The 24,761-nt window shown below is 40.5% G+C and overlaps 1 protein-coding gene across 1 annotated transcript in view; it reads right to left on the reverse strand.

Moving 5' to 3' along the window:
* Nucleotides 1–24,761, reverse strand: part of LIX1 (limb and CNS expressed 1) — a 103,611-nt gene that overhangs the window by 56,963 nt on the left and 21,887 nt on the right. The window contains exon 2 of the mRNA XM_066603021.1: nucleotides 18,774–18,937. Coding sequence (XP_066459118.1) covers nucleotides 18,774–18,937 — 164 coding nt within the window. The remainder of the gene's footprint in view (nucleotides 1–18,773; nucleotides 18,938–24,761) is intronic.

A 24,761-nucleotide genomic window follows, 5' to 3' on the forward strand; every position in this document is an offset into this window, starting at 1 on the left:
AATTTCAAAATTCAAACCATATGAACTGCGCCAAGGATTTTCAAAGCATCCAAATAAATACTAAGATGGTATGGATTGTTGGGTGGAATCCATGCTGAAAATATGATGTGTCAATGGGACACAAGGGAGTTTTCTGTTCTCCTTAAATTATCCTCCTTGCTTAGAGACAGATGAATATATTGTGAGATTCAATTACTTACAAATTGGTTGTCTAGTTGTAAACTGTTGATGGCCTATCCATAATATAGGTAATCAATAGTAGATCAGCAGGTTCACTTATTCAGGACTCCTGTTGATCAGCTGTTTGCCCAAGGCAGCAAGCTCGAGCACTTAGCTATCTGCTTTATGCACAAATCGGCTGTGGTCTTACAATAGTGGCCAGGCTTAGTATAGCTGGCCAAGCTCTGATTGAAATGAGCGGGGACTTGGCCTGCAATACCAAGCCTGGCCACTACAATAAGAACGGAGCTGTGTGCTTTCTGCAGAAATCAGCTCTGTGCATGAGTACACTTGCCTGGTAAACAGCTGGTTGGTGGGGATCCTGAATGACTGACTCCCACCAATTTATTATCGATGACCTGTCTTGAGGATAGGACATCAATAGTTTACAACTGGGCAACCCCTTTAATATTTAGAAGAACAGAGTAAATATTTTGTAATATATGGAAGTCTTTAAAAAGTCAAGACAACTGTTGTAAATAATAAACTAAGCAATAGGAACATTAGATTTAGGGTTGTCTGTGTTCTTAATACTAAACATACTAAACATTACAGTAAAGATGATCAAGTTATATCCTCACTTGGACATTGTCTATACCTTTTATTTAATGTGTCTGCTAATATAATCAGAAAGATTTATTGATTAGAACTCAGGAAACGTGTAGTACAATATCTTGGAAATTGAGTCACAGCAAGTGAGTGTGCAGCCAATGCATAATGTCTCCCCAGGTGAGCGAGTGCTACATAAACTAATATTTAACATTGACAATTCCTTCCACCAGGTACAGCTGCATACATTCCATAGTGGAAATGTCACTATGAAATATGAGAAAAATGTATACTACTAGATCTCATATAAAACATTTTTTTTTAAAAGATCAAACTGTTCCCTACCTGATCATAATGTGAACTGCTGGAAAATCAAAAACAAGAGAAAAGTAGAAAACTATCGTGGATTATAAACCATACCAAATGTTACATCATAGGAATCTCTAAAAATAAAATGCCTGTGTTGCGGCTTGTCGGTCGCAACGATGTCGTGGTATGTTAACCACATTGCGGAAGAAGACTAGTCGCTCTGCTCCTATACAGGTTGCAGGTTTTTATTTAGTTCTTTCCTTTGTTGAATAGGGGTTTTACTGCAGCATTGTGTTTCTCATTTGTCCGGTGTAGACACAGTCTTTTGTCTGTCCTGGGTGAGGTGTGTATTGCGCCAAGGTGGAACGTGAGAGCCTTGTGTCCTAAGCACCTTCAAATAATATGTCAAACATTTTCCTTATTTAATAAAATAAAGAAAGATAACAATGCAAAGGAGTTGTATCAAATTTTAGACTTGTTTGATTGGTGGAGGTCCAGATCCTGGGAACCTCACCGATTTCATGAATGATAATAATAATAATAATAATCTTTATTTGTATAGCGCCAACTTATTCCGCAGCGCTTATGAGTGTATCATGAGTGTATCATGTCTCCCTGTTTAAGTTTAGGGATAGTCGCACATGTCACTGTTGTTCCATTCTTCTCAATGGGACTGATGGAGAAAGCTGAGCATTGTACTAGACTAAAGGTGCCCATTGACCTTCTGTTGGCTGAATGATTATTTGGCTGGTAGTAGTTTCTGCCAGCAACCCCAAACACATGTGTTTAGGGAAGTAAGCTGTAGCCAGACAGCTTTGGTGGTGGGCTTATTTCTCAGTGAACAAAGGGATCAGATGCTGAAATTACATGTTCTTAATCAGGCTTTCCTCTGACATAATTTGTTGTGGAAAAGATAACCGGCCCCCAAACACTTTAGAGAATTGTCCAGCCTACTGCAATTGGCAAGGCCAGGGAACTAAACATTAATGTTTATGGGGCGATCACATAGAGTTGAATGGAGTGGCAGTGGATGGACATGAGAACCTCCCATTAAATAGGGGGTGGAGGAAATGGGACTCCTTGTGATCAGTGAGGATTCACACATATAGTAGAAATGTGAAAAGTAAAATTGGTACATCTCCTTTAAATACTAGTCCTGTATTGCCCATCATCGTGTTATACTGTGACTAAATAATGCCACTATAAAGTGCTTATATAATTTGAATATATGTTATCAAATAATACCATTATACACTGTTTAGATATAACTCAACATAGTAGTGCCATCGAGTGCTTAAATACCTGCAATATACAGTAAATGCATATAAAATAGACTCAGTGCTCTTAAATAGTGAGTGTCATTGCTCCTATACAGAACTACCAATAATACAATACTAATGAGTGCTAGCCACATTGTTCAATAGTGCCAACTACAGTGTCCGTAAAACTACAAGATACAGTTATAATGCTATGGAGCAAAAGAAAAAAACAGGTGAAGCCAATTTTTCTGTCTGAGCTGTGCCAGAAGTTTTAGCCAACTGCTTCCCCTGTGCTACTATTGATAGAAGTATGTACATTCATTCATACATACATGTTATGGCCATGTCACACCTGCATTCGGCTTCCATTAGGGCTTTCTATCACTCTGTCCCATTTTTGGAGCAGAAAAATGGAGTGATAGAAAAACCCTAACACAGGTGTGAAAGGGCTCTTAATAAGAGGCCATTGTCATTAATTGTTAGCCTTTACTCCTTTCCACAAGCTTTTCTGTTCCAGAAGCATAACTCAAAGCTCATGGGCCCAAATACAAAATCCGTAACATTCTCCCCCTTCCTTTCATCATGAGCCATTTATATTACAGCCTATGTGGCAGAGGGACCTTTACCCCTCTCAGTCACTTGGATAACCGATAACAGTAAAACAAAATCTGGAACTTTTGTAAATATTTTTCTTTACATATGTATAGATTATTTTTTTTTAGGGATCCTGAAAGGAGAAGTAAGACAACTATATCCCTATCATAGCTGAGCGAATTCCAGGTCATAATATGTTAACTATGGGGCTGTAAATTTTGATAATTTCTACTAGTATATCACTTCTTAAATACCACACAAATTTGCAACATGAAACTAAATAAACTCATTTCTCATATTCATAGAAGCAAATCGGGATATTTATGAGATGTCTGAAGAGGTATAAAACTGATTATATACATATAGGACAGAAGATCATCCCAAATAAAAGGGGGAAAAAAGGAAAGAAAATATAAAAAGTCCCCAGTGTTATTAAAAGTAAAAACATCTGTTGAAACCATAAAGCATTGAGTGGCTGAGTTCAGGAAGAGGGGAGCCAAATGTCAGATCAGTTGGGGCTAACATAGGTCTTACTGTGGGAAATGGAAATTGTTGTACAGTTTCATGACCATACCATGTGGTTTTGAGGATTTACTAGACAGCCAAAAATGGCATAGAACCATTTTTAAAAGCATAGACATATAATATATACTGTCAGTAGAAGATGGAAGGATTACAGGATAAGTCACCCACCCAACACAATGTAACCACAAATAAAGTATTTGATATTCATAAAACATCAAGCTACACTCTCGAAAACTGAAGGCGAATGTTAGAACATAAAAGCAGGGTTTTCATCAAGAACATAAAAGCGCATGGACTATTAGAAACATCCAATGCCATAATATTGGCTCTCAGAGGGATCCACATTTCAATAATTATCTCGCATCGCGAATACAAAGAACACAGCTATTTTCATACACATCCAATGGCGTAATTCCCATAATTAACCATATCAGTGGTTACCACCACCATGATGTAATAGCTGCAGGTTTCTATTATACAGTTCTAGAGATTTATGCATTTGACAGTTCATATCATGTGATAACCGTTAAAGGGGTTTACAAGCTTACAAGACTGGATTAGCCATTTTCCCACAAAACAGCATTACTTTTGTACATATGCTGTGTCTGGAATGGAATTCTGCCTCATTCAAGTCAATAGGGCTCATCTGCAATACCAGACAAGTGTGGTGCTGGGTCTGGAAATAGAAGACCTTTATTTCTAATTATGGTATTGTCACATTGCATTTGGTAAATAAGCATAGATCCAGGGTGACATCATGACATCAGCCAGGCCATATGATGTGCCAAGTCGGCACATACTCATTGTCATTTGGCGTTGGATGCTGAGGAGTTGGCAGCTACTTGCTGTTAATTAGTTGATGGGCTGACTGGGGTAATTGGCAGCCCTGCCAGCCAGTCAATAACTTTATTTGATTATATTTAAACTGGTTCTTCTGAGCATAGGATGCCAGTTACACTTCTTTGTATCCTGGTCTTGTTAGTCCGTGGATTGGTTTGGAGAGGTATTACTTGCTAAGTGTCAGTTTTGGTTTCTTTATCCATTTGTTCAACAACTTCTGCGCGTGTCCTGTTAAGTATTTCTTGCTCTCCTGGTCTGTTCTTTGAGTTTTTCTTGCACCCATATTCCATCTAGGGTTATTTCAGGAAAGCCTCCTGTCACGGGGTCCCCCCTTTCGCTCATTAGCCAGGTATGATCACTTTTAAAATCAGGCATAGATCCTTACCTTTACATGTCAGTTGCCCTGTGTTTCCTGCCTCCTTGTCCCCTACTAGTCCTGGTGGTCTGTGTAATGTCCTTGACGGTTTGACAGGTACGTTATTTCTAATGTTGGCAAACCCTTTAATGTTATATGCAGTGAAATTGTATCCCATGGTCATGATACTTCCTTTCTAGGGTTCTATTACTGCATATAAGTCACTTTTATTGCTTCCATGTACTTCTAATGAAGAATCCAGAGAACTGCTGTTTTTGGAGCAAGGATGGGGGGTTGGTTTATAATCTATTGATGCTGGTTAAGTATGTTAATAACTCCTATGAGGATGTTATTTTTTTCACATATCAGCAAAGTTGGATCTATCCTGGAGGGAAAAAAAACTCAAGGGAATTCCTTAGACATAATATACTGCAGGCTTATCATGTTTTATCTGAAATGCAACACAGCACTTCCATGACTTTCCCAGGGTCCAGGACAATGCATAGTTAGGAGACAAAATACAAGAAATGCTCTAACCATGATTAAGGCGAATCCAACTTTAATAAGCCCACCATAAAATATATGGTTTACAGGATCATGGAAAATAGAGCTTTTAATGAGAAATATATTTTTACGGACTTACAATTATATTGCATTGTAGGAGTTACAAAACAGCCACAAAACTCTACATCTTTTTAGATTGTGATTAAGGATAAATATAAAAATAGCGGCTGTGATTTATTTTATATAGTAAATGTCTGAACCCAAACACATAAAAGTAAAGCACACTTAAGCATTCCGCATTCCTCGAGTCAGCATGTATGGATTTTTGCTCACAAAAATTGCAAACTTGCATTCATTGATCAATAAGATAACTATGTAAAGGATTTCTTGAAGGGTTTCTACCTAAGAAAATGGTTCTAGATGAGGCCGAATCCTCCTCCTCCTCTCAAAACCTTAATAACCTGGGATGCTGCAACACAGACATCTGATGGTTATTGCTGCCCACATTCATGATATCTGCAGCACAGTTACAGAAGAGTCAAGATCTGCTAGATTCTGCAATATCTAACAGAAGATTCATCTCTTATACCGATGGCTCATGATACCAAATAGACAGGAAGAATAAAACATCCAGTGTAGTGCAATTTCGAGATCTACAGTCAATGTAAAGCTGGGCATACAGTACTGTCCAACTAACAGCCACTTGACTAGATTCCGCCATAGACGTGCGGCTTGGCCCAGAAGAGTATGCAACTTTAGGTCAATAGGGAGAGAAAAATAAAGGCCTTTTTACGTGAAATGGTCATTAAAAAAGTCTAAATGAACACGAAAAATGAACGATAATAGTTTAGTGTAAACACAGCCAACGATGAACGATAGCTCTGAGAACAGAGCAGCTTCCGCTGTTCTCGACGCTATCAGATCAGTGGGACACCAGCTGACAGCTCCAAGAACAAAGCAGCTGCTGTTCTCGGAGCTGTCAGCGGTGTCCCGCTCTGCCTGCATTTAACTCTTAAGTAGCTAATTAGCTACTTAAAAGTTTATGCAAAGATGACCGCTCAAAACTGTCGCTCAAACTTTAAGTGATTTTTGAGCGATCATCTTTCAGTGAAAATGGACCTTTAATCTACATACTTGCATTACCTATAGAAGAAATGTGAAGAAATGAATACAAGATCGTGCACTTTGGACCAATTAATCAAACAGATCTATGATTTGCTTCAGTCACAGAGACAGGATGTTGTTGTCCTAATACAATGATAATTGGTCTGTCTACACAAGTTATTGGTTGTAGTAGGATTGATTGGCTGGGATCACATCCCGTTGCATTTACATAGAAATGTCCATGCAATCTTCTATAAACTGCCTGCAAAAGGAAGACATTTCCCTAAAAAACCCTTCTAATTCTTTCTCTTATAAGACTAAATGTCTTAAAATTCTTTTGGAAACCTTCTTAATTGAGACCCGAGCGGTGATTTACTGTGATAGAACCAGACGTAGCGCATTGGTGTTCGCTCCTTTTTATTCATTTTGTAATCTTGTTAGATCTTGATGCAGCTCCATATTAGTCCATATACAGCAAAATATGTAGTCTGTGATTTGTCACTGGATATTAGGACGGTGCGCTAAGAAAAAACATGCTGTTCTCAACATCATCTTGACAGATGCCTGGCGCCAACTAACCTAATCTTGACATTAACCCTTTTTGTTCCAGGCATTATGTCATTTTTTTTATTTTAAACATTTGTCATTCTGTTATCTATTAGATTTCAAGTATTTCAATTATGAATTTTCATATCCGTATTAGTGTCATGGTTTCCAAGAATTATTTTTTTTATTTACAGGAATTCAGAGAAAGTAAGAAATAACTATAATAGGAGTGCTTTTAAAGAGAGGCTGTCACTGGACAAATCCTTAACCCTTTCCAATCCAATTGCATCCAGATTTTCCTAGGGGGCTTACTCTTTTTCTGCCGTTATACAGTGGTGCTGTCTGCTGGCTAAAGCCAGTACTGCATGAAGTGACACTTTGGATAGCCTCTGACAGCAGAGAGGCTGGCAATATACATTAAAGAACCCCAACGGACGTCTTACAACATCGGAGCTGTACAGTCTTAAATCATAATGTCTTTAGACGTCAGACAGTGGATTGGAAAGGGTTAAACTGCTCCACCACCACTTTTTGGTTGCTGCTGACCAGGACATGTGACTACTGTAACCAGTCAGTTGTTCTATAGTCTGTGATTGGGGCAAAGGTAAATGCAATGATAAGTCAGTAATTAGGAGAGTCAATGATTCACTTTAGGCCAGGCTCAGACTGAAGAGACACATGTGCGTGAGTACGCAAAGACATGCCAAGATAGAACATGCTACGATTTGTTTTTTGCATGCGTAGTTTGCGCAATTTGAGCAAACAGCAACATGGGAGCCTAGGCAAGATCGGTACAGAGAATCACACTTGAAAACCTGCATGTGGAATACACTATGACCATACGCTCATGTGAGCCTGGCCTTAGAATGAATCCACACAACACAGTAAATTGTGGCACGAACATAAATTCATTGTGACATGTGAGTTTTCTTTTACTCCTCTCCAATTAAGATGCCATAACAGAGCGACTACGAAAACATCTGCCCATATTTGAAAAGTGTATTATGTAACATTACAGCATAAGAGAAAGCCAGGCAATGATTTGTACTGCATTACACGGTACTATACACCGGATATATAGAACAAATATTTACATTTTATCAAAACCATTCGAAAATCAAAATAATATGGGAAAATCTCTGGGAAGGAAACAGCGAGTGCCTGTATATAGAATCCAGCAGATGTGTAACACAAACACAAAGATGGAGCGAAGTAACTTCTCCTATCAGCATATTTCATCAGGGAGATCACATTGGTGTGCAGGGAGAGAGATAAATATTTACGCACAGGGTTACATATTTGACATATTTTCACATACACAGATATGACTATAATAAAGTGATTGAGCAAGACGTTTCATAGACAAGTTGTGTTGTGAAAATAAGGTAATATCCTGTTATAAAGAAGAATATTCTGTAAGTTTGTAACTACTCTTTCGGAAGTTTTCACTCTCATTGGGTAAAACAGCAAACATTGGAGAATTCCTGCAAACTTGAGGCTAATGCCCATGGATGGATTGTTGCTATGGAATTCACAGCCTGACGCCCGCCCCGCATTCCGCAGCAATAATTGTCCATAGACATGCTGTGGTAATCGATTCTCCCCTGCCCTTGAGCGGAAATCAACTGGGATTTTCCACTTACGGAGAAAAATTGCAGCATGTTCTAATACGTGTGGAAAAACGCATGGGCGGCTTCCATTGCAGTCAATGAAAGCCGTGTTCACAGCGGAAGTTTCACGGGAAATCACATCACCGCCCAGCGCCGGTGCGTTATGCACTGAACTGCGCATGCTTGCCGGCAGAGACTGTCGCCGAGGATCCAGAGATCTGGGGGGGCAACGGGTCTGATTTCGCTGTGATACTTCAGTCAGAATCTGACCCGGCCATGGGCATGAGTCCTAAAAAGATTTTGCTGCAAACTCCAATTCAATCATTGAAAGAGGTGAATGCCATAGTGAAAATCTGCAGCAAACAATTGGCAGGCTGTGGAATTAAAATGCGCTAAACAGGACAATTCTGGTGCAGATTATGTGCGGGTTTTATCCAGATCATGTTGAGGAGTTATTTTTGCTTGGAGGTTGTAAATGCTGATAATTTGCTGTATGCAATTCTACTGCAGCATTTATGCTGTACAAGTCACTTTCCTTTCGCTTATTGCAGAGTTTAATCACCGACTGTACACTGCTGGTCAAACTTGGGGAAAGTTTTTTATAATAGTACCATAAAATCCCATTAAAAATCAATGAGCAGCAGCAGCTGCAATTACCAGCACTGCCCACTACACCGATGCCAGAGCAATCTGCTTCCTCTCTGTACCCTATGTTTTGCCGGTGATCGGCCAGGATCCAGAGCAGAGAACCCCAGCTGATCAACTATTGATGACCTTTTAATTCTTCTATCACATTTCTATAGTGAACTTTTTCCTGCCTTTAGCAATCTGGTTTTGTAGCTTATACCTCTTCATAAGTTTTTATATATCTTCTTTAACAAAGTTGTCATCATTTTTTTCTAATTTCATTACTATTTTACATCGCTTTCAAGGGTGACCGGTCAACTCTTTTCCTCTTTTCATGTTTTTTCCCCCATTTTTTAAGTTCTACAAGGTCAGTGCACAAAAAGGAAAAAAGAAGCAACCAACTTGATTTAAAAAAAAAAAAAAGTTCACACAACACAAAGACAGATGTTCTATCAGCTCTAATACGTGACCTTGAGAGCTGAATGCTGTGGTGATAGTTTTGGCTCCCTATCAAAGCATAACACCACCTGATTGACACAATACCAATTGATTGCAATTATGCTCGTTGGTTATATTCTGGTCAAGGAAAGCCAGTTCCATCAACCTGAGGAGGTTGTGCTTTCTTTTTTTGCTCATTTAGTTATATTTTGGATAGAACTGAGATAACTGAACAAAAATGTCTTGCATTACATTATCTTTCCGATGATATAAAATATTATGGTATTATATGGGAGGGGGTTTTTATTACAAAAATAAAAAATGAACTTTTTTAGAATGGCTTCTACAATTTTGACTTGCAGCATGGCTTGACTGAACAGTTAGGATTTCCATAGACATAGTGGTTCACCACCAGTGACACAGAATGATTTCTGCTACTTCTGCGACTGGTTTTGTCAATTGAAACAATTGGCAGAGATCAGCCAGAGTCTGCTACAGAGAACTGCTGTGTGTAAGGGCACTCGAAAAGCGCATTCACATTGGCATATTGGGCACACGCATTTTGCACAGTGAACAGAATCCATTGATTTCAATGGGTTTGTTCTCAGGAGTATATTTTTTTCACACGATGTGCAATTGTGAGAAAAAGAACAACGCGACATGACCTACCTTGGTGTGCATTAGAGCACTGCAGGAGCCTGTTGAGATCAATGGGCGTGCATAAATGTGCATGACCTATTCAGAAAACCCTTTCTTTTTTCACTGTGCATATATGCACAAAATCAATGTGATTGCATATATTTTTTTCGTGCACAAACACATGGAGCATGTGCGCACACAAATACGAGTTGAAGTCAGCAAAATACGAAAGAGTAAGTGCTTTTTGGTTTTGTAAAGATGCGGCATACTTGAACAGCCAAAATGCGCTTACACCAATGTGAACAAGCCCTAGAGCTGGCGCCTGAAGTCTACCTCCAGTCTTCTGCTGCTCAGGATGTTGCCTTTTCTCTTCCTAATGCATTACACTACAACACTGTCTCACTAGGTGGTGCACTATGGAAGGACAGAAGGACTGGAAGCTTCAGGGGACCAATCACAAATGAGCTCACTTTTAGGACCCAAAAATATAAATTCATAAAAATTAACTTTTAATAAATATTGCTTAAAAACCTTATGGACACACAAACAAAAAAAAAAGAAAAAAAAATCCACTATCCGGTAGGGAATGTGAAATTGTATCATACAGTAACACTTCAAGATCAGTATCGATCTTGGACGTTTTCTTTATTATGTCTTTTACGTCCAAAAGATAGCTCTTTTTTGGGGGGGTCTCTTGGTTTTAATGTTCCAAAAAACCTATGCATTTTTTCCGAACCTGAACATGATGTCGTAATCAGCCGGAATCTACATGCAACTCATATAGTCCAATGTATAATAGACATGAGATGTTTTTATGTACAGAATAGACCTTGTAATTGCCCAGATGTTTTTATCTACAAAATAGACCTTGTAATTGCCCTACGCGTTTCGCCCACTGCGTGGGCTCCTCAGGGGCTCAAGTATCTCCTGGGATGATTCCCTGGAGAAAGGGTTATCAGTCATCAACTGAGTATAGAAAATTGTTTATAGATTAGGACTATAATCCATTAGAGGCAATGAGTAAGTATAGGTAAGGTACTGTATTGAATTAGCACCCCACTATGAGGAGTGATCGCTGCAATAATACCTCTTAAGCTGATATGCGGTACTTGATAGCCTAATAATATTTCCTAGAGGAACAGTGCCCAGTTATCACTTAGTCTGCGCACTAAAAAAAGTTCCCCAGGTAATACATCGCTGTCTATTAGATCCTTTTAGTAGGTGAGTTTTGATATACTCAAAAGCTATCAATAGTATAGCTCCCACTAAATAGGGTTTTTCTGCAGTCAGGCAAATTCTCAGCCTAGTGAAGGGTTGTAAGGTTTCCCCCCCTATCAGGATCAGATAAAGCAGAATGAAATCATAAAATAAATAGAACAAGCGGCAGCATGACAGTCCTGGTGGTGGACTGCCAGCATACTGAATCCTTGTAGCCTAGCTTCTTAAATAAGGCTTGCATAGCTACACCCATTAAGGGTGTGTACCCCACAGCGGCCAATCCACACAGCAGGTATACTAATGCAACGCCCATACACATCCTGGTAACCATGGTAATCAAGTGGAACACAGTTGATGACTGATAACCCTTTCTCCAGGGAATCATCCCAGGAGATACTTGAGCCCCTGAGGAGCCCACGCAGTGGGCGAAACGCGTAGGGCAATTACAAGGTCTATTTTGTAGATAAAAACATCTGGGCAATTACAAGGTCTATTCTGTACATAAAAACATCTCATGTCTATTATACATTGGACTATATGAGTTGCATGTAGATTCCGGCTGATTACGACATCATGTTCAGGTTCGGAAAAAATGCATAGGTTTTTTGGAACATTAAAACCAAGAACCCCCCCCAAAAAAGAGCTATCTTTTGGACGTAAAAGACATAATAAAGAAAACGTCCAAGATCGATACTGATCTTGAAGTGTTACTGTATGATACAATTTCACATGCCCTACCGGATAGTGGATTTTTTTTTTTTTTTGTTTGTGTGTCCATAAGGTTTTTAAGCAATATTTATTAAAAGTTAATTTTTATGAATTTATATTTTTGGGTCCTAAAAGTGAGCTTAATTAAGTAATTGGGACCTTACTGCCTCTGTGAAGTGGTTTTCTATAGTTATGGCAGGCTTTTTGTCGCGGAAGCTCGACACTGAGAGTTGGACCAATGAGGCCAACAGTGTATTTTCGGAAGAGGGTTTTGACCCACGCACTAGCAGTACTGACATACATACCTGCTTCAAACAATTAACGAAACATTATCGCGAATACACGCGAGGATGGTGGGAGGTTCAGGGCTTGCAACGCTATGCAGAAAACAAAATAGTCCCTAGAGGACTACGCAGCTCGATATTACCACCCCCCAGACTCAGGAATAATGAATTTATGACTAAGTGGGAGAAAGAGGCGACGGAGTCCTCTTTACGATTTATCCAGTTATTAATCACTGAAGAAAAATCTATATTGACTAAGAGCCAGCAAGCTCTAGACGAATCCCTCGAACTGGCGAAAAAATTTGTAAATGATCCTGAGTATTCTCTGAAAGAAAGAGGTTTACAAAATAACATCGAAAAATTTACTCTGCAAATTAAGGAGAGAAAGCATAGTCAATTCAATCGTGACATGCTTGATTTCAAGGAGAACAGAGCCTACACACTGAATAGATCCAGATCGGATATGGAGATCAGTTCCTCCGATACGGACTATTCAGAAAATGAAAGCTTATCAAGAGACAGGATCAATATCTACTCTCGCCGGGGGAGAGGCAGATTCCAGTCTAAAGGTAGAGGAAGGAACCGCTATCCCACTAACACAAATGACACTGGTTTTTTAGGACCAACCATGCCACGCTATATGCTACGAGAAAGAAAAGGAAATTAACCCTTACCCAGGCAAATGACAAATTTAGACACGCCCAAAATAATGACACAACGCATGACAAACTGCAAGTTATTAATTTGTCAGATCGAGTATTATCCGCAGAGGAGGTGAGCGTTTTGGAGAGGGGGCTGTCCTTCGTCCCGACGAGCTCCTACAACCCGTTCGTCTGGACGAAGGACATCTCCCTCTTCATGCGCAAACTTAGATGGAAAAAGTTTCATATACAGCAGGACAAAAAAAGAGCCTTAGAGTATGGCCTGTCCGCCACTGATATGCCTATCCTGCGCGATCTCCAACAATTGGAAAACGAAATGAACTCCATCCCAGGCCAGGGTCCATTCACCCAATTAAAATTAAAAAACGCATCAAATCCTCCAGCTCTGCATAGCCCGCTTTTGGACACATTTGAGCGAATTGTTATGAAAGAAATCAGAAATATAGATCAGAAAGAGTTCAGGAAAACCACAAACATGTCCCAGAAAGAAATGTCAGCCCTCAAGTCATTGGAAAATGACGAAAATATTGTCCTGAAACCGTCTGATAAAGGCGGGAATATTGTCATCATGAACAAAACGCAATATTCAGATGTCTGTTTAACACTACTACAAGACAAAAATACATATGAGAGATTACCATCAGACCCGACGGTACTATATTCCAAACAGTTACTCTCAATTGTGGAGAAAGCGCTGATGAAGAAACTAATCAGCCCATCCGAATTTGAATATCTAATACCTAAACACCCGAGAGTGGCTACCTTTTATATACTACCTAAGGTCCACAAAGGGCTGTCACCGTTACGGGGTCGACCAATCGTCTCCGGGATAAACAACATCTCCCAAAATGCCAGCATATACATTGACAAAATATTAAGACCGTTCGTCTCGGCGCTCCCGTCGCATGTCGAGGATACGCTTGACATGCTACGTCAACTGGACGGCATTCACGTCGAGACACATGTTTTGTTGTTCCCTTGACGTGGAAAGTCTTTACAGCTCAATCCCCCATGATCCTGGACTAAAAGCTGTAGCACACTTTTTGGATCAAAAAGGAGTCCACTTCACAGAACATAACATCTTTGTGAGGGAGCTACTTAGCTATGTGCTGACACATAACTACTTCCTATTTTGGGGACACTTCTTCCACCAGCTCAGGGGCACCGCGATGGGGACATCGTGTGCCCCATCGTATGCCAACTTGCTCCTGGGCTGGTGGGAGGAGAAATTTGTATTTTCAGAGGAAAATGTGTCTCAAACTGGTAACATTCTAACATGGGCTAGGTATATCGATGATATTTTCATTCTGTGGACAGGGAGTAAAATCGACTTTGAGATGTTTGTGGAAAAACTGAACAACAACAACCTGAATTTAAAATTTACTGCGGAATGCGATTCATCTACCATCACGTTCCTGGATCTGAGAATTTCCAAGGGTGAGGATGGCATGCTAATAACAACTAATTTTCGTAAGGAAACAGCCACCAATTCCTTACTAACCTGGCATAGCCATCATCCGTATCCGCTCAAACGTGGTATACCCAAAGGTCAGTTCCTGCGGATTCGCAGGAACTGTTCCTTGGAGAAGGACTATATGATGGAAGGAAACAAACTTGCCACACGTTTCAAAGAAAGGGGCTACCCTGAAATCTTAATAGACGAAGCATATGATCATGCAGCACAACAAACAAGATCTCAACTACTACAGCCCCGTCAAAGGGAACAATCAGACGTGCTCTGCATTATAGGCACCTACGATACAGGTGCCTCCAAAGTCAGACAGATCCTCACGAGTTTCTGGGATATCCTAAGGGACGATGAGGATCTGCGAGAAGTCTTACCGACCATTCCATCAATCACGTTCAGAAGAGGACGTAATCTACGTGATAGGTTGGTGAGGAGTCACTTGAAACTTAACATCCCTAGCACAATGTGGCTGGGTAGACACAGATTCTTGGGAACATTTCCATGTTCGAACTGTGCTGCTTGTACGTTTATTAAAAAAAGCCCCAAATTCTGTTGTTCAGTAACCTCAGTTGAATACACGAATCGTGAATTTATAAATTGTCGTTCAACAAATGTAATATATCTGGCAACCTGCACATGCCCACGTGACTATGTGGGCAAGACGAATCGGCAATTCCGCCGCCGCATACTAGATCATGTAGGGAATATCAGGCGCCACGAAATCACACCAGTGGCATCCCACATGTGGGAAGTGCATGGTGGGGACATCACACAGATACGATTCCAGGGAATTGAAACGATCCGACCGGATGGTCGCAGAGGTGACTTAGACAAATTATTACTACAGAAAGAAACGAGCTGGATCTTCCGCATGCAGTCAGTCATCCCTCTTGGGCTAAATGAGAGTATATCCTTCAACAGCTTCGTCTGACATCTGTCTGAAATCTATGCATATTGGGACATGTATTTCACTGTAATTATAGCCCCAGTTGTCATTTGCCTGAACTTATGCATTTATGCATGGTTGTTCCATCAGAAGTCTTGTAATCATTACGCCAGTACAACTAGTGCGTTTACCATCAATTATTTTGCATCATAAAATCTTATGAACATCTAAACATGCATATAAGTCTTATATAAGCAGTTTTGGACGCTATACACCATCCCTTTAATAGGTTGACGAGTATGAACACAATAAATCCTTCTCAGGAATTACGTGCTTTACCTCTTTTTAACAGAGGTACACACCACCATGATAAAAATACAATTGCTTGGGAGCAATGAATGTGCACAATTATACACAAGTACATTACTATAATGGCATGTACATATGAGGCATCTTATATAAGTGGCCCTTTAGTGATATTGAAGCAATATTATCATGCGAATTGGTATCTATTCCTTTTGAAAAGGGACTATACGATAAGAGTCAAATACTAGATCCATCTAGGTTAATCAACATAGCATAATGGAAGAAAGAAGTTGGAGGATTATGACTAAGGAAACAGCTGTGGGCTCATGCAATATGAATCTGAATTAGCTCATTGATCTCTACCTTCTCCAAAGCTTCCAACTGATTTAATACCATGGAATGCTTAAACGGAGCCTTAAATGATATTAAAGGGTTAAATCAGAGATGCTTGAGCGATTATGCGATCATGCGATGCAGATTTACATGGGCCTGCTTTGTTCCGCCCCTTGTGATAGATTAAAACTGTTCCTCTAGCATTGGATGCCGGGGGGGCAGGATGTAATGTGCTAATGAGGCGGCCGCATCACTAGATGATGTATGCGATCACATGACATGAGCTCTGACACTCAGCCAGCCCCCCTCCAAACCACGCCCCGTGATGATGTCACGACGTGATGCGTATGGTCAGGTGACCGGGAGCAGGTCACATGACCTATTGCTCCCAGGAAGCCACTGATCAAAACAAACTTTTTACTTCATCAAAGATGCTATGCCATTTAGCAATGTGCAGGGAGGACTCATGCTACATCCCCCAGGTAAAGAAAACGTCAATTACTAATGTTCATAAAGGAGGAAGAAGTATTTTTTAAAGCGATTGTGTTCCACTTGATTACCATGGTTACCAGGATGTGTATGGGCGTTGCATTAGTATACCTGCTGTGTGGATTGGCCGCTGTGGGGTACACACCCTTAATGGGTGTAGCTATGCAAGCCTTATTTAAGAAGCTAGGCTCAAGGATTCAGTATGCTGGCAGTCCACCACCAGGACTGTCATGCTGCCGCTTGTTCTATTTATTTTATGATTTCATTCTGCTTTATCTGATCCTGATAGGGGGGGAAACCTTACAACCCTTCACTAGGCTGAGAATTTGCCTGACTGCAGAAAAACCCTATTTAGTGGGAGCTATACTATTGATAGCTTTTGAGTATATCAAAACTCACCTACTAAAAGGATCTAATAGACAGCGATGTATTACCTGGGGAACGTTTTTTAGTGCGCAGACTATCTGGGTATTGACCAAGACATCACTCTAAGTGATAACTGGGCACTGTTCCTCTAGGAAATATTATTAGGCTATCAAGTACCGCATATCAGCTTAAGAGGTATTATTGCAGTGATCACTCCTCATAGTGGGGTGCTAATTCAATACAGTACCTTACCTATACTTACTCATTGCCTCTAATGGATTATAGTCCTAATCTATAAACAATTTTCTATACTCAGTTGATGACTGATAACCCTTTCTCCAGGGAATCATCCCAGGAGATACTTGAGCCCCTGAGGAGCCCACACAGTGGGCGAAACGCGTAGGGCAATTACAAGGTCTATTTTGTAGATAAAAACATCTGGGCAATTACAAGGTCTATTCTGTACATAAAAACATCTCATGTCTATTATACATTGGACTATATGAGTTGCATGTAGATTCCGGCTGATTACGACATCATGTTCAGGTTCGGAAAAAATGCATAGGTTTTTTGGAACATTAAAACCAAGAGACCCCCCCAAAAAAGAGCTATCTTTTGGACGTAAAAGACATAATAAAGAAAACGTCCAAGATCGATACTGATCTTGAAGTGTTACTGTATGATACAATTTCACATTCCCTACCGGATAGTGGATTTTTTTTTCTTTTTTTTTTGTTTGTGTGTCCATAAGGTTTTTAAGCAATATTTATTAAAAGTTAATTTTTATGAATTTATATTTTTGGGTCCTAAAAGTGAGCTTAATTAAGTAATTGGGACCTTACTGCCTCTGTGAAGCAATCACAAATGAGGAATGAAAGATTATTAAGCGGCATGCCTGTGCAGGCAAATGAGCCTATAAGAAGGAAATCCTGAAGCTGTGCTTCCATCAACCTACAACACAAGTATTCAGTGCGCTGCTAAGTGTTGATGTGGTAAAACTATATTCTATACCATTAGCGCCTATACACTGAGGAGCTTTTAATTTGCCTGTTTGTGCTGCGTTGCCCAGTCCACCCTTTCATCTCAAGTTTCCCAAACTCTTCAGCCTTAGGGCACCCCTGGGAGGAAAAAAAAATTACCTTGTTTTTAATGCAGAAATGCTGCGGAATTTCCGCCCCTATGTGAGGTTTTCCAGGCAAATAGTGGAGTTTTTGATACCAATTTTGGTGCAGATCCACACCAAAATATGTTGTGCGTGAATGCACCCTGACGGCGTCCCTCTATGTCCCTGGCCTGACCTCTACCGAAAGTAATGATTGCCCCTGTTTTTTTGTATTACCTATGCCAAATATATTTTTTTGATTTAGCCCCTTCCACCCTGGACTTCCTAGCCAACCTCCCAGTGGAGTGGGAACACGCTTACAGCCACGATGACAGCACAGCATCCTGTAGCTTGAAATCCTGCTCCTGTGGGATGCATGGATGGCGTTGTGCACACCTGGACTGCTCCCTCATTCTCCTCTACTCCCATGAACCTCTGAGTATTAGAGGAACCAAGGAGAAGAGGTCAGAGGGGGTGGAATCTGGGTGCACACACTGCCATCAGTGCATCCCGCAGCAGTGCTGTGCTAATCACATCAGTGATGCTTAGGTGTTTAAGGTAGTGGGATGGTGTGCTGTCAGAGTGGCTGTGAGCCTCTTTCCCTGCTAGTTTTGTTAGGAAGTCTGGTGGTGAGGGGGTTAAATAGAAAAAAAAAATGACTTTTTTTTTCCTTTTAGCAGTAATTGAGAAGCTGCGCGATTCCCAGTCTGGGGACCACTGCAATAATGATAACCTTATAGGACAAGGATGGTTTCGCTTATGTACCGCCACTCTCTTATTCATATGGAAAACATGAACTGCAGTATGTCAGTTAGAAGGGAAAACATTCTTACCTGAAAATTTCCAAAACAGCTTCCTCCGGGTAATGTCACATAGCAAACAAATGGTGGATCTGGAGATGGGACTGACTCATAGGCCACCAAACTCTCACTGGGGAAGATCGCTCTTCTCTTCTCTTTCTTCTCCCAGAACTCTTGAAGTAGTGCAACTACATTTACTGCAATGAATAAAAGAAATAGAATGTAGAATATTACTCGCTGCTCATTCACTTACTGTTTACTGATTGACTTCTATAATAAGCCACATAATTGGATGACTCTGACATTTGTAGACCTTTCTTTATATAGAACAGCAGTGTAATGCAATTACAAACATGCAGATTTAGCCTTTGCTTCTTCATGGAAAATCCCCCATACATCTACACACTGTACAGACATGTGAACTCTATTAAGAACTGGGCATGTTCACACTAAACCAGGACACGGCTAGAAAGGTTGAACGGAATATACCCTAAGGCCTCCTTCACATGACAATCTGCGGTTTTACGTTCGCCGATACATGTCGTATAAATCGCAGGAATGAAGATTTGCAATGTTCGAATCCCAATCTTTATTTGCGTATTTTATGCCATTCGCACAGGGAGCTGCTGCATAGGGGCTAAAATATACACTGAAGCGTTGAAAAGCAGTGATCGGCAGAAATCCTCGGAATGACTGCTAGTGCTTAAATACAGGCACCAGTCTTCTTTTCCCAGCGTTGGAGGCACCGGTCTTCTTTTCCCAGCATTGGACGCAGCTTAACTCTCGCCCCCACCCCCACCTTTTGTCCAGCTTCCATAGAAGGGAGCTTGCTGCGTATTTCGGCAAAAGATAGGGCAAGACCTATCTTTTCATGCTACATAAAAACACAGATGCGATCGTGTCCAGTTGCAGGTTTTTATTTTTCACGCCGTAAAATTTTTTGAGGACAAAAATCGTTCTTCCAAATGAATACATTGGAATCCACCGCTTCTCATGGTCGCGATTTTGGGGTGATTTTTTTTTTTGATACGCAACTATATATCTGCGTAAATATGGTCGTGTGAATAAGCCCCATGGCCGGCTTCATGGGGGGGGGGGGGGGAGGCGTAAGCATATTTGTATTATGGGTGTCACGTTTTTTACACGTGTGTGCACATATTTTACTGTATTTTATGTGTGCCCATGCCCTGCTTATTTGTGCACGCAAAAAAACAAACTCGCATTCTCCCATTGCTTTCAACAGGCAATTGAGTTTAATATGTGCCGTTTTCATGCACAATATACACAACGATAGAACATTTTGCATGTGTGATACACAGCGGAGATGCTTTAGCCCTAAAATTAATTATAAATGAATGCGACCAAGCACCAAATTCAAATATTTCAAACCACATAAGACTGCCAGACAGCTCAGGATTTTGACCGATGCCATTTAACCCAGTGGGATCTAGCAGTAGTAATTTACAAGGACAGCCATTCATCTGACCATTTAATGTTTAGACTTGAGCTGTATCTATTTTTCTTATTTTTTTTCATAATAAGATTAAAATTGTATTCTGATTAAGTTTCGTAAATATTTTTTGAAAGGGAACAGAGTTCCCTTTTCAGACCTCAATCGCATGCATTACTTCCTGTAGTCCTACTTTAACACAGAATTAAATAACTGTTATTTAGAAGCTTAGTAAGGGTAAATTTATTATAGAGTTCAAGGGAATGTTAACTTTCTACTTTACATGTTATGATACTGTAACTTAACTACAATGCTGGTAATTGAGTTATCAGAATGTGCCAGTCATGTTAACAATTGCTACATCTCTGGATCCCTAAGCAGCAAGCTTGCCTTAGTGATGGCTGCATATGCATATGGCACAACGCCCTGCACCAGCCAGAGAAACAACTGGACATCATAACACAAAACACACATTCAGCACTCATTAACATTTAATATCAGAATAAAATTGCACAACTGTTTATACTAACCGCATAAATGTCCCAGCGAACCTTATTGGATGGGTTCCTAACTCGAAAAGAAACTTTTGTTTGGGCCAAAGGCCTCTAATGGACTTAGGGAAAGCAGGATATCTGGCTGTATACTCTTATTGAGACACTTGGGACAGATGGGTGAATGAAGTGTAAGACATAAGTGGTCAGCCACTCCTCCACTAATGCAATGCATAACCAAAATAAAACCATAGTCAGCACTTCCAACAAACTAAATGTGAAGCTGCACGTAAGAATACTTGGCTGCAAGAAATACAGTAACAAACACACACTTCTGTACTCATACACAATATCTGAATAAAACTGCACAAGTGTGGTTTATACAAATTCGGACGGATTCTTGGCATATATCTTGATCAAAACATGAGAGCCCATCTAATAAGGTATGCCTAGATATAGCAGATGGGCCCCCCCATTTTGATCAAAATGTGCACTAGGAACCTTGCATTGTTAGGTGGTTCATATGAACAACAGTTGTGCTTTTTTTTTCAGATATCAAAAGGTGCGAGTACGGAAATGCACGTTTTTACTACTGTATTTGTTGCAGCCATGGCTTACGTGCAGCCTCACGTTTAATTTATTTGCTGGAAGTGCTGACTTTTTGCATCCATTAGGCTCCATGCCTTGGGAATCCCAGTGGGAGATGTAAACATTGCAGACACAGAGATTAATCTATGGGAGAGAAGGCGGATACTGGGGTCATATTCTTGTTTAGAAATCAAATCAGCGTAAATTTTGATACATTTAAATAAAAAGAAACCCAACACCATTACTTTAAGGGGAGCAGAGCCCGAATACAGAACATCTCCTTTGTATTTTCATAATGGATACATCATTTGTTTCTTTCGAGGTATACGTAATATTGCTGTATTATGATTTCTTGTGTTCACCTTTGGCTCTGTTGAGCGGCTTGTATTTCTTGAGGGGCGGTGGTTGAAAGGGGAACAGCCAGTTAACATCTCATAGTGATAATATCAAATAAACAGTGTGACATTCTGGGTTTGAGTCGGAGAAAATAATGAATGACTGGAACAATGCGCTGAGCTGCAAACATTAACAAAGTCTTACGAAACCCTTGTTGGAATCATTTTGGTTTGGCTGCTCCAAAGCCCCAAGAATACAATGTCTGAGTCAATCTATACAGTATATAAGCTTCAGATTTTTAAAACCTTTCATTCACCTGTAACTTCAAAGGTTGTACCATAAAAATGTCACATAAACCCCAGCCAGAGTCTGCAGTGCAGACGTTCGAGTCCATTTAAATCAACATCAGCTGTCAAGCTTTCCTCTCTCAGTCTATATTATATCCATATACTAAACGGAGTTCTATTCCTAGGAGGAGGATTAATTTTACTGAATGTATAAAACTAAAACTATTGCAAAAAATATAAATTTAGATGAAAAATCAAAAACGCAATATAGACAAGTTCTAGCTTTCTCACTACAGTACTACAGACAGTCGTAATTTGCTGCATGCTGCCCGTGGGGGGTGACATGCATGTGGCATGCAGCAAGTATGCAATGACCAATCCCTATGCACTATCTTGATATGTATATGCATGTCATACATGCAAAGATAAATGCATGCAATAAAAATTGCAGCATGTTCTTTTGCACAATACGTGTGAGCAGCAATACGTATTCCGCTATACAAACACGATCATGTGAGCCTGATCTAAAGTTGTAAGTTATTCATTTTTGTTCTATGTTTATTTTAGAATCTTTGAATTAAAATATAACATTTTGTCTCAAAATAAATAAATATACCCCCTGTTGGTGGATTTGCAGGGGAAATCCTTATCATTAGTGATGAAGGGGAGCTACTAAGAAAGAGTGGATTCACTCTTGCTTAACTCCATTCTATTGAACATAGGCCTGGTGGCTTATTCACATGGGCGTAGATCGGCTGGGTATTCACGCCCGTCTGATGTACGCTGCCCCTCTGATACATTGGCTTACAATGTATCAGTGTGCAGGGGCGTATTTCCTTGCCTCCGCCCACTCCCATTGCTTGCTGTAGATAAAGGGTGGGGGAGGGAGCTTAGCTCCGCCCCCTCCATTGCAAAGGGCTGCAGGAGAGAGGAGGTGAGCCGGCAAGGGGGAGGGGAGGGAAGGGGGAATATCTCCCCAGGCCCCATGGCATTGTGGCCTCAGTGTATGTGCCGGGCTCTTTGCCATTCAGGCATTTTTACAGCACCGGCGGGCGCACATAAAACGCCTACAGCCATGTTAATGGGCCCTGAAGCTGCAGCTTTCAGAAACAGGACCCATGCGGATCAGCTGATTGTAGGGGGACATTTTTTTTTCTTTTTAACCCTTTCCAATCCAATTTGTATCCTGGTTTCCCTAGGGGGCTTACTCTTTTTCTGTCAGTATACAATGGCTCTATATGCTGGCTAAAGCCAGTACTGCATGAGCTGACACATTGGATAGGCTCCGACAGCAGAGAGGCTGGCAATATACAGTAAGAGAACCCCGACGGACGTCTTCCGACATTGGAGCTGTACAGCCTTAAAACATAATGTCTTCACAGGTCAGAGTGGATTGGAAAGGGTTAAAAGGGTTGTCTTGTTAAGATTCACATTGAACAATCCCCCTTTTTTTTTTTTTTTAAAGGCTCACCTGCCAAAAAGTGGATTACATGGTGTTCTGCTACTTAGCTTTGAGCTATTATCTACACAACAAGTTCCCCTGCCGGAGACTGAAGAATTACACAGTTCCTACCTTGTTTACCCGAAAGTAGGACAAAAATGTATTTATTTTTTTTTACATGCATAGCTACCTGGACACTCTTTTAATTTAGCTTTTTTATTAACTGTACATAGGGCTTATTTTTGGAGTAGGGCTTATATTTCAAGCATCCTCAAAAATCATGAAAAATCATGATTGGGCTTATTTTCAGGGAAACAGGTTGTTAAAAGTAATAACCTTTCCATATAATACACAAAAAATTAAGCAACTCTTCTTGCTCACTTCGCCAGTGGATTCCAGTGTTTACAGGTCCCAGGTTTTGAGCAATCACTTGGGTGACTGTCGGCCCATGTAAAAGTACTCCTATGCAACTAACATACAAATCAGCTAATTAAAACAATTATTGTCCTTTTAAACTCATTTTCTAGTTATACTACCTTTACCAGCACTTATTGCAACTCTACTTGGAATAGCATATTCCCCGTGTGGGTTTCATACTAGTCTCCCATATGTGGTCCTGTTGCCGCTTACAGGAATCGAATAAAAAAACATGTGAATAAAAAAACAAACAAAAAAAAACAAAACACAGCATGTTCTATTTAGGCACGTATTACATGCTCATACACGCCAAGATAGTGCATGGCGACTGGCGGCGCACAGCAAGTACGCAACGTCATTATGGCCGATATGCACCGAATTATGTCCATCTGAACCCGGCCTTACCAACAGAGAAGATACAATTAAGCTCAACAAATACGCAATGAGAAATGATATTTGAAAAACCCTATTTTACATCCATGTATATGAAAGTGGCTGCATCCAATGAGGAGACATGAGACATGCGTTGGGGAAATTACTAAACAGATTTATTTGTTAAATCGGACACTTAAATTTTCCAACATGATGAAAAGTCTCCTTGAGATGAATCCGAAAAAAAAAAAATTGTATCACCGATGCACTTGTAGCTCTTGATGAGACATCTTCTACCTTATGACTAGAGATGAGCGAGTAAACTCGCTAAGGCACATTACTCGAGCGAGTAGTACCTTAGCCGAGTATCTCCCCGCTCGTCTCTAAAGATTCGGAGGGCGGCGCCGGTGACAGGTGAGTTGCGGCGGGGAGCGAGGGGGGAGAAGGAGAGAGAGATCTCCCCTCTGTTCCTCCCCGCTCTCACCCGCTGCTCCCCGTCCCCCGCCGGCCCCCGAATCTTTAGAGACGAGCGTGGAGATACTCGGCTAAGGTACTACTCGCTCGAGTAATGTGCCTTAGCGAGTATACTCGCTCATCTCTACTTATGACTATACAGAGTGTACAGTTAGTAATATGTAC

The sequence above is a fragment of the Eleutherodactylus coqui genome, chromosome 5 (assembly GCF_035609145.1).
Source record: "Eleutherodactylus coqui strain aEleCoq1 chromosome 5, aEleCoq1.hap1, whole genome shotgun sequence".
Taxonomy (NCBI): Eukaryota; Metazoa; Chordata; class Amphibia; order Anura; family Eleutherodactylidae; genus Eleutherodactylus; species Eleutherodactylus coqui.